The following is an 11,638-nucleotide window of genomic DNA, read 5'->3' as shown; positions in this document are numbered from 1 at the left end:
AATAAAAAAATTGCAAAATGAAAGTGGCATGATAATGAAAGGAAAAAGAAGAAAAAAGTTGGTAAGTGGAAAGAGGAACCTCGTGTGGGGTGTTAATTTGAGACAGATGCAACGGTTGAACTTATTTTGCGGTCTTAAATTCAACTTCAACATTCAAACACATCTAGAATCTATATTTGCCCATTGTTTTTTACTTTCTCATTTCTTTAATATTAAATATTCAAACTACACCTTTATAAATCTTCAAAACTCAAACACCTCTTCTTACTTGTCTTCTCTACTTTCCAAACATCACACAACAAAACAAAACAAACTATTCTTTTTCTTCTCTCATCTCAAAAGCCACTAACATGTCTTCTTTCAAGAGCAAATATGAAGGTTAATATTCATTCATCATTTTGTGTGTTTTTGGATATATTTTTTTTTTTTCTTTTCCTTTTATAGGACATGTTTACCTTTGTTTGTTGATCATTTATGCTGCACTAGCTTTATTTGAGTATCGGTTTCTAAAATAATTTTTTTGTTATACGTTGCATGCTGATTTATACTCTGATGTTCCAAGATGCATAGAGAAGAGTGTGTGATTGTGATCTAGATATTTGTTTAAGAACTTTGACATAGAAAGTTTTAAATTTTCATAATTGTGTGTTTTGATTGGAGAACTAGTTGAGTTTTTTGGTTCTCAAGTAAAATATGTATTGAGGTTACGTTTAGGCATATTTGCGGTAAATGAACAAGATCATTCTTCTAAAAGTACTAAAAAAGAGGAAAAAAGACAAACTCTAATTTAAGGGAGAGAAATGATATTTTGACATCGAAATTTTGATGTCAAATAGGGTGTCTTTTGATTTTTACGTGTATTTTTAAAATGTGTGTAAGTTGTAGAATATAAAAAGTAAGAGTAAGATAGAGATAAACAAGTGTTGCATACATGTGTATATTTTGATATTCAAATAACATGAAGATTCTGATCTTGCTTGAGATTGGTTACACTACCAGCTGATAGAATGTGGTTCTATTAGCAACTAGCAGTTGGCGCATATTTGAATTGATATTTTGTTTGACAAAATTACGGTTAAATGTGGTTTTGTTGAAATTTTAATTGTAGCTTTTGCCAAAATTACCGTGGTAAATAGTGATTCTGCCATAATCGCTGCCAATTCAAACATACACTAAGTTTGTGGCGGAAGAAATAAGGTTCGATTTCCATAAGTCTAACAGGTTTAAGTGTGACTAAGCCACATGAAAATTTAATCTGATAGTAGATTACAAACTATGGCGATACTTGAGGTCTCGCCAAAGAGTCAAATATCTTAATTACGATGTCTAAAAAAAACATAACAAAAAGCAATATAGTACATGACTTAGATAATCCATGAACAAACAGAGAGAAATTTGTCGATGATTTTGTATCCTTGTGAAAACTGAAAAGCTTAACTCAATTGTGGAAACAAGTTAGTTAATTTTCTCTTTGTGAATCAAAATGAGAACAAGGTGATGTTAATTGTGTCCTTACTTCTTGTGGTTTGCTGATACTGAAATATTCAAAATTTATCTATTCTCTTTGTTTAAGTTTCTAAAGAACTTAACATGATTTGCAGATGAACTCATTGCCAATGCTGCTTACATTGGCTCTCCTGGAAAGGGTATCCTTGCTGCTGATGAATCTACTGGCACAATCGGCAAGCGATTCGCCAGCATCAACGTCGAGAATGTTGAAGCAAACAGACGTACTCTTCGCGAACTCCTGTTCACTGCCCCTGGTTGTTTAGACTGCCTAAGTGGTGTTATCTTGTTCGAAGAAACACTATATCAGAAAACCGCTGCAGGTATTATAGATTCTTATTGTTTATAACATTTCAAAGATACATTGCAATCAAGCAAATGCTAGCACTTCAATGTTTATTTTGCATTAGGCAGGACTACCTTCCTACTTTTAGAATTCAACGATTTTGTATGCTGTCATAGGTATTGGCTTTAAGGCCATTTGGATTTACTTATTTAAACTAATCTACTCGCAAAAACACTTACGAGACTATTTAAGAGAGCTTAAAGAATCAACATCCTAAAGCTTTTTTAAGTTTATTTCCATATGTTCTCCAGGATAGCGTATCAAAACAGTTTATAGCTTATATGAAAACAATTTTACTTTATTTCATTTTTTGTTATAGAAATAGATGTTTACTTAAGAAGTTATATGATAAGCGCTTAATTAAACTGTTTATACAAACATGACCTTAGTCCTTCCATTTCCTTTCTTTCTAAACTTCAATAAATTCTTGTCGTGTGGTAGATGATTGATGAGGTCCGAGGTGTCAACTTAGTTGGAATGCTTTTCCTTCCCGCGATGCATTTGCATCTCAATTTTAAATATAAAACTTATCACATTTACAATTGATGTTATTTATGACCTCTAACTTATTTCTCAACTGTGTATAGGAGTACCCTTTGTGGATGTGTTGAAGAAAGCTGGAGTTCTTCCTGGTATCAAGGTTGACAAGGGAACCGTTGAACTTGCCGGCACAAACGGAGAAACCACAACTCAAGGTTTGGATGACCTTGGTCAGAGGTGCAAGAAATACTATGAAGCTGGTGCAAGGTTTGCTAAATGGCGCGCCGTGCTAAAGATCGGTCCAAATGAACCATCTCCCTTGTCAATCCACGAAAACGCCTATGGTTTAGCTCGTTACGCCGTCATATGTCAAGAGAATGGTTTGGTTCCAATTGTGGAGCCTGAGATTCTAGTGGATGGACCCCACGACATTGCAAAGTGCGCTGATGTAACAGAACGCGTTCTTGCAGCATGTTACAAGGCTCTAAGTGACCATCATGTTCTTCTTGAAGGTACTCTTTTGAAGCCTAATATGGTTACACCAGGATCAGATTCTCCTAAAGTTGCTCCTGAGGTTATAGCCCAACACACCGTCCGAGCATTGTTGAGAACCGTTCCTGCCGCGGTTCCTGCTATAGTTTTCTTGTCTGGTGGACAAAGTGAAGAGGAAGCATCTGTTAACCTTAATGCAATGAACAAACTTAAGGGAAAGAAGCCTTGGACTCTTACATTCTCTTATGGAAGGGCACTTCAGCAAAGTACTCTTAAGGCATGGGGTGGAAAAGATGAAAACATTCCTAAGGCTCAAGCTGCATTGCTTGTTAGGTGTAAAGCAAATTCAGAAGCAACTCTTGGAACTTATCAAGGTAATGCTAACCTTGGTGATGGTGCTTCGGAGTCTCTTCATGTTAAGGACTACAAATACTAATATGTTAAGAGGGTTGTGAGGCTCTGATTGAACTTGTTTTGGAGTTGTATGCATCATGGTTATGGTGCTATTTTGTAGGGTTACAATAGTGTTTGTTTTTGTTTAGGTTGGTTGTGGTAAAGTATCAATAATGGCTTCAAGCTGAACTGGCTTGATTGGCATTTATTTTTCAACATGGTTATGTTATGTTTACCCTTTTTCCATCACACATTTTTCACACTACTTTTTCATTGTGTAATAAAACAAGAGAAATATGCTTCTTAATACCAAAAGCGTGTGAAACAAAAAAGTGTAAAGCAGAAAGTGGTGTGTAAGAAGCATTTCTATGTAACTTTTCCCCTTTTAATTGAGTTTTTTTAGGCCTTTCCTCCAATTGCTTTTCTATCATTCCATGTATTGAAAGTATTCTGTTTTTTCTTATATAAATGCACTGCATATTGAATTATAAAGCACATTTTTGTGACTGCATACATTTTGAAAGCTCATTTTTTCGCTCACCATTTATTCACACACATTGGTGTAATAGTTTGTTATTAATCCATAATCATGTTTAGTAGAGTTAAGTTTGTTTAGCTTTACATTTGGATAAGTTTGTTAGTTAGTTACATAAGACTTGCACTCTAAGTTATGTATATAAATATTTTGTAACTCCTCAATTAATTAATCAATGAACATAACAACTTTCCAATACTCTCTTCTCTCTCCATAACAAACTCTAACCTCTTTCATCTTCTTCTTCCTCCATTAATCTTTCAAAACTGTGATTGCTTGCAAAACAAGAAACAAGTGTTGCGCTAATAACTGACATCTAGATCCTTGGGTTCAGATTCAGGGAAACACAAGTGAACTTGTTGGGGGTGATTTTCTGGGAAACACGAGTGAAGTGTGTGAAAATTAAGAGTTTCTTGAGTAGCAATCACGGGTACCAATGGAGGTTTTGTTCCATCAAATATGTTGACACTAGATGGAAACAATTGGGAAAGATGGAGTGCACTGATGAAGTTACTTTTTGGAGCACAAGATGTTTTTGAATTGGTGGAGAATGGGTATGAAGATCTTGGTGCAAATCCTACAGATGTGCAGAGAGCTGCTTTCATGGATTTGAAAAAGAAAGATTGCAGGCTTTGTTCTACATTCAGCAGAATGTTAATTCCAATCACTTTGAGAAGATTTCAAAGATCACAAGATCCAAGGAAGCTTGGGATATCTTAGCAAAATACTATGAAGGTAGTGATAATGTGAAGCAAGTGAAGCTTCAGTCACTGAGAAGGAAGTATGAGTTGATGTTGATGGAAGATGATCAAAGAATCAATGATTACTTCTCCCAATTGCTATCTGCAGTGAATAAGATGAAGACTAGTGGAGAAGCAGTGTCATATCAACAAGTGGTGGGTAAGATCATGAGATCCCTTACTTTAAAATTTGATTTCATAGTTGTGGCCATACAAGAAGCTAAGGATGTGAAAACATTGAAGATTGAAGAACTTCAATCTGTGAATAAGGAGTTGACTTGTTCTCCTTATTATATTTATTAGATAAATCAGAAATTGATTTGTTTCCAATAATTGTAATTATTTAGTATAATTATATATTATTTAGTGTAATTATATATATAGCCTTGTAACCTCTATATATACATAAGAAATAACAAGGAGAAAGGCATCAAGCCATTATTTGTGACATGGTATCATTCTAGGTACGATCCCAAATTTTCCAGCTTTTGAGTCTTTCTTGGTTTTAGGTCTAGCCGCCACTTCCTGTGAAGCACTTGGTTTCTGTTCGTGTTTTTTGTGTGTTTTCGCCGTCACAGATCGTAATTTCGATTTCTTGGTTCTAACTTGTGATTCGATTCTGATTTGGATTCTTGGCTCTTGTTATTTGTGGCTTTCCCTTGTTTTGTTATCAGCGGCTTCTCCATTCACGAATTTTTTTGTTACTATTTTTGTTCTCATAAAGGTCACGTGAAGCTCTTCCTTGTCCACTTGCCTCTACGTGTCAGTATTCCTTTTCACTTAAGTGCTGTTTGTTGTTTGGAATATTGTTAACATGACTTCCGAGAAAGCAAAAGATTTTTGTGTTCGATTTACCGGCAAAAATTATCCTGCTTGGGAATTTCAGTTTAGGATGTATGTCAAAGGAAACAAATTATGGAGTCACCTCGATGATGTCTCTAAGGCACCAACAGAAAAAGCTGCTCTAGAAGAGTGGGAATACAAAGATGCTCAAATTATCTCTTGGATTCTCAGTTCCATTGATCCTCAGATGATTAATAATTTACGTTCCTTTTCAACTGCTCAAGAGATGTGGAACTATTTGAAGCGTATTTATAATCAAGATAATGCGGCCAAGCGTTTTCAGTTGGAGTTAGAGATAGCCAATTACAAATAAGGTAACTTGTCTGTTCAAGAGTTTTATTCTGGTTTTTTGAACTTGTGGACAGAACACTCTGCTATTATACATGCTGATGTTCCCAAGGCTTCTCTCGCGGCTGTCCAAGAGGTCTACAACACTAGTAGGCGTGATCAATTTCTCATGAAGCTTCGTCCGGAATTTGAGGTAGTTAGAGGTGCTTTGCTGAATAGGAATCCTGTTCCTTCTTTGGATACTTGTGTTGGTGAACTTCTTAGGGAGGAACAACGTCTCCTTACTCAAGGAACCATGTCTCATGATGCTTTCATATCTGAACCAGTGCCAGTTGCATATGCTGCTCAAAGTAGAGGTAAGGGACGTGATATGCGACAAGTACAATGTTTCACCTGCAAACAATTTGGGCATGTTGCTCGTAGCTGTACCGCTAAGTTTTGCAAATACTGCAAACAAAATGGTCATGTTATCTTTGATTGTCCCATCCGTCCCCCACGGCGAACACAATATCCAACACAAGCTTTACATGCCACTACTAGCTCTGCAGCGCCTCCTTCAATTACTAGTGCATCTGATGGTGGTTCTCTACAGCCTGAAATGATTCAACAAATGGTACTTGCTGCTCTATCAAATATGGGAATTCATGGTAAGTCTTCTAATGTTTCTCGTCATGGTTTCTTGATTCTGGTGCATCCAATCACATGACGGGTTCCTCTGAATACTTGCACAATTTACATTCTTATCATGGTAATCAACAAATTCAAATTGCTGATGGTAATAAACTCTCCATCACTGATGTTGGTGACATCAACTCTGATTTTCAAGACGTGTTTGTATCACCCGGACTTGCTTCTAATTTATTGTCGGTTGGTCAATTGGTGGATAACAATTGTAATGTTAATTTTTCTCGTGCTGGTTGTCTTGTGCAGGAACAGGTGTCGGGGAAAGTGATCGCGAAGGGGCCTAAAGTGGGAAGATTGTTTCCGCTTCAGTTTATTTCTAGTCATTTATCTCTTGCTTGTAATAATGTTTTGAACTCTTATGAGGATTGGCATAGAAAATTGGGCCATCCAAACTCTACTGTTTTGTCTCATTTATTTAAAATTGGTTTGTTGGGAAATAAACAAGTCGTTTGTACTGCTTCTATTTCATGTCCTGTTTGCAAATTGGCTAAAAGTAAAACACTTCCTTTTCCATCAGGTGCTCATCATGCATCCAATTGTTTTGAGATGATTCATAGTGATGTGTGGGGAATGTCTCCTATAGCTTCTCATGCTCATTATAAATATTTTGTCACATTTATTGATGATTACAGTCGTTTTACTTGGATATATTTTCTTCGATCTAAGTCTGAGGTGTTTTCTATGTTTAAGAAATTTTTGACATATGTTGAAACTCAATTTCAAGCAAGTGTTAAAATTTTTCGCTCTGACTCTGGTGGTGAATACATGTCTCATGAGTTTCAGGAGTACCTTCAACATAAGGGGATCTTGTCTCAACGATCTTGTCCTAATACCCCGCAACAAAATGGTCTAACAGAGCGAAAGAATCGCCATTTGCTTGATGTGACACGCTCTTTACTTCTTCAAGCTTCCGTGCCACCCCGTTTTTGGGTGGAAGCTCTTTCCACAGCTGTGTTTTTAATTAATCGTCTTCCTTCTACAGTTATTGAATTTGATTCTCCTTTCTTTCGTCTATTTAAATTTCAGCCTGATTATAGTGATTTACATACTTTTGGGTGTGTGTGTTTTGTCCACCTACCCCTGTTTGAAAGGCATAAGCTTGGAGCACAGTCTGTTCAGTGTGCATTTATGGGGTACAGTAACTCTCATAAGGGCTTTGTTTGTTATGATGTCTCTAATCATCGCTTATGAGTTTCGAGGAATGTTACATTTTTTGATAATCAATTCATGTTTCATTCTATTTCTCCTGACATAAATGATATTGCTATTCTTCCCAATTTTTCTATTATGCCTCAATCTATAGAACGTTACAAGCCAGGATTTACATATGTCAGACAACGCATTAAACAGGTTCCTACTGCCCCTTCCGACACTGAGCCGCCACCTGATCCTGAACCAGTCGAACCAAGACGTTCTGGTCGAACATCTCGAGCACCAGATAGATTTTCCCCAGACAGGTATGATTCCAAACATACGTCTTTGACTGCCTCACTCTCTAGCATATCCATTCCTACTTGTTACTCACAGGCTGTTAAAGATGTTCGCTGGATTAAAGCAATGAATGAGGAACTTCAGGCACTTCAAGAGAGTTTTACATGGGATATTGTCTCTTGTCCACCTGATATCAAACCCATAGGTTGCAAATGGGTGTATTCTGTGAAACTGAATTCTGATGGGTCTCTCAACCGTTACAAGGCTCGATTGGTTGCCTTAGGAAACAAGCAGGAATATGGAATTGATTATGATGAGACATTTGCACCGGTTGCCAAAATGACAACTGTTCGCACGATACTCTCCATAGCTGCTTCTAATGGGTGGTCTCTTCATCAAATGGATGTTAAGAACGCTTTTCTTCATGGTGACCTGACTGAAGATATTTATATGACTCCTCCTCAAGGTCTATTCTCGTCATCTAAGGGTGTATGCAAGCTCAAACGCTCTTTATATGGTTTGAAACAAGCGCCTAGAGCATGGTATGAAAAATTCCGCTCCACTCTACTTGGGTTCTCTTTTTGTCAGAGTCAATATGATTCGTCTCTATTTATTCATAGCACGTCTACAGGAATTGTCCTGCTTCTCTTATATGTTGATGATATGGTTATTACTGGTTCTGATAATGCTTCCATTCAGAGACTTAAAGAACAGTTACATGCCTCCTTTCATATGAAAGATCTTGGTAACCTGCATTATTTTCTTGGTCTTGAGGTTCATGCTACATCAAAGGGTATCTTCCTCTATCAACACAAGTATGCCACCGATTTGATTTCCATGGCGGGTCTCCAATCGGCTAATCAAGTGGATACTCCTCTTGAGGTTAATGTTAAATATCATCGTGATGATGGTGATCTCTTGCCTGATCCTTTATTGTATCGACAACTTGTGGGTAGTCTTAATTATTTGACCATTACTCGTCCTGACATATCTTTCGCTGTTCAACAAGTGAGTCAATTCATGCATTCTCCGCGTCATCTTCACTTGGCAGCAGTTCACCGTATAATTCGTTACTTGAAGGGAAGCTCTCATCGTGGCCTATTCTTTTCCATTGGAAATTCTCCTAAGTTGAGTGCTTATAGTGATGCCGATTGGGCAGGATGTCCTAATACTCGACGCTCTGTTACTGGTTGGTGCATGTTTCTTGGCTCTTCATTGATCTCATGGAAAAGTAAGAAACAAGCACGAGTCTCTAAATCTTCTACTGAATCTGAGTATCGTGCCATGTCTGCTGCTTGTTCAGAAATAATTTGGCTTCGTGGTCTTTTGGCTGAACTTGGATTTCCTCAGACAGAGCCAACCTCACTTTATGCTGACAATATGAGTGCCATCCAGATCGTTGCAAATCCTGTTTTCCATGAGCGCACCAAGCATATCGAAGTTGATTGTCATTCAATTCGTGACGCCTATGATGATCGACTAATATCCCTTCCTCATGTCAGTACTCAGTTGCAAGTTGCAGATATTCTTACCAAGGCTGTTCCGCGCCCACGTCATCAGTTTCTTGTTGGCAAATTGATGCTCATCGACCAGCCGCATCAATTTGAGGGGGGATGTGAATAAGGAGTTGACTTGTTCTCCTTATTATATTTATTAGATAAATCAGAAATTGATTTGTTTCCAATAATTGTAATTATTTAGTATAATTATATATTATTTAGTGTAATTATATATATAGCCTTGTAACCTCTATATATACATAAGAAATAACAAGGAGAAAGGCATCAAGCCATTATTTGTGACACAATCATCTCTTGAAGCTCGTTGGATGTTAGTGATTGAAAGAGGTTCTGAAAGAACTGCTCAACAAGCCTTGCAAGCTCAATTCACCAAGAACGATGGACATGACAAGAACTCAAAGAAGAAAGGAAAAGGAAAGTTCAAGAAAGAAAATTGGAACAAGTTTGGTGAGAAAGGTGAATCCTCCAAAGCATGAGGAAGTTCTGGTAACAATCAGAACAAGAACAAATAATCTGATAAAAGAAAGATTCATTGCTACAACTGAGAGAAGTTTTTCCATTGTACTGATGAGTGTTGGCACAAGAAAGATGGAAAGAAGAGTGATAAGTGCTAGGAAGTGTTAAATTCATGATATATTTTAGGCACTTTTGTTACTTGTTTTGCAAGTTATTGAGGGAAAAGCCGAGAGATAAGTGATTATTGCCCTTTTACGCTTTATCTATCTTACTTCACCCATTTGCGTAGGATTTGAACTCAAGACATCAAGCAAAGAGAAAAAATGAAGAAAAATACAAAGAGGCTGAAAAATGAAGATCACTCGCCTCCAACTCGCCATGGCGAGCTTCAAAGGCGAGCAATTTCAGGGAGCCCCAATTTTTCATTCGCCCTCAACTCGCATGGCGAGTGGAAGGCGAGCATACTCGCCATGGCGAATGGATGTACTCGCGAGGTGAGTTAGGGCGGTCTAACTCTTCACAGATGACGTGGCACAAACCCAATGGTGAAGGAACCTCAACTCACCATGGCGAATGAAGGAGCTCGCGAGGCGAGTTCATGCAGAATCAGAATTCTATAAATAGCCCACTCAACCATTTCAGTTTTTATCTTAGTTTTTCATACTTTTCATTTTATAATATTTATAGAGAGAGAGAGATAGGGCTTGTTCTTCATAGAGTGAGAGTGATAGAAAGTGGATTCTTCATCTTTTGTTGAGAAATCACAAGTTGTAATGAATCTTTCTTCTTCAATTCATTCTTGCAAGGCTTCCATGACAATGAGTAGCTAAATCTCCTTTGTTGGGATTAGAGGTACTTGATCTTAGCTTAAACATGTAATCTTTTGATCTATAAATATATGGTTCTAGCATTTGATTTGATATTGATGTTATTCTTGCACTTTAATGTTTATCTTTGATTTAATTGTGATTGAGAAATACTTTTGAATCTAGGTTTAGAATAATCATCTATCAAAACATAGGTTCTAGACATGGAATTGATGTTTTGATAATCACCTTTTGTATCCAAACTTAAAGTTTTCTTATCATTCAATAGATTGAGAAATCATCGATTAAATGATAAGACCGACTCTTGAATCATTCAATAGTTTGAGACATCGACGATTGAATGATACAATTGATTTCACAATATTGTTTGGACACGAATGGTGTTGTCGAGGGATACGTGATAATATCAAAGAAAAGCTAGAATCCATGTATGATCATTAGGTTACGTGTGACGCTTAATCAAGGAACCCTAATCCTAACAAGTTTTACGCCCTATTACTCTCAACTTTTACTTTTGAAATTTAGTTACTAAAACAAACAAACAAATTATCTTTTAACTTAGAATGATATTTGGTGTCGAACGGTCCGCGATATCGCACTAGTCCCTGAGGAGACGATACAAATACTTACTATTGTTTGATGCAAAAATACTACATCAAAGAGTCATAAAGGTGAAGAGAAATCAAATATGGCTTAGGATAACTCAGATTCTGAAGCAGCTTTGTTAATGGCTACTATTTGTGAAGGAAACTCATTATGTGAAGATTGATATGTTGATTCAGGGTGCTCAAATCATATGATTGGACACAAAGAATGGCGGGTTAACTTTGATTTAAGCAAGAAACTCAATGTCAGACTTGTAGATAGAAGAAATCTTGCATCAGAAAGAAAGAATTGGGGGTATTGCTATCAAAATTAAAGATGGGAAGAATGCACTAATTGAGAAGGTATTATATGTTGTAGGAATGAAATGTAATATATTGAGCATTTGACAACTGATTGACAAGGGGTTTTCAGTCACAATGCAAGGTAATAATATCCTGCATCTCTATGATAGGCAAGAAAAGCTGGTAGTGAAATCCAAGTTAATAAATAGC

General features: G+C 36.8%; 1 protein-coding gene across 1 annotated transcript; it reads left to right on the top strand.

The window, feature by feature from the left end:
- Window positions 1–217: 217 nt before the first annotated feature.
- Window positions 218–3,633, top strand: LOC25483885 (fructose-bisphosphate aldolase 6, cytosolic). The gene is made up of 3 exons (XM_013612599.3): window positions 218–378; window positions 1,602–1,829; window positions 2,440–3,633. Exons 1-3 carry the CDS (start codon window positions 351–353, stop codon window positions 3,258–3,260), a joined length of 1,077 nt encoding a protein of 358 aa, XP_013468053.1. The 5' UTR covers window positions 218–350; the 3' UTR covers window positions 3,261–3,633.
- The last annotated feature ends 8,005 nt before the right edge of the window (window positions 3,634–11,638 follow it).

The sequence above is a fragment of the Medicago truncatula genome, chromosome 1 (genome assembly GCF_003473485.1).
Source record: "Medicago truncatula cultivar Jemalong A17 chromosome 1, MtrunA17r5.0-ANR, whole genome shotgun sequence".
Lineage (NCBI taxonomy): Eukaryota > Viridiplantae > Streptophyta > Magnoliopsida > Fabales > Fabaceae > Medicago > Medicago truncatula.
This window is presented reverse-complemented; position numbering and strand designations above follow the sequence as displayed.

Bases quoted from the DNA above. Each gene is read 5' to 3' on its own strand.
- LOC25483885 (XM_013612599.3), top strand. From the start codon at position 351: ATGTCTTCTTTCAAGAGCAAATATGAAG. The intron at 379-1,601 runs GTTAATATTCAT...CATGATTTGCAG, and splicing joins TTTCAAGAGCAAATATGAAG to ATGAACTCATTGCCAATGCT. The intron at 1,830-2,439 runs GTATTATAGATT...AACTGTGTATAG, and splicing joins ATATCAGAAAACCGCTGCAG to GAGTACCCTTTGTGGATGTG.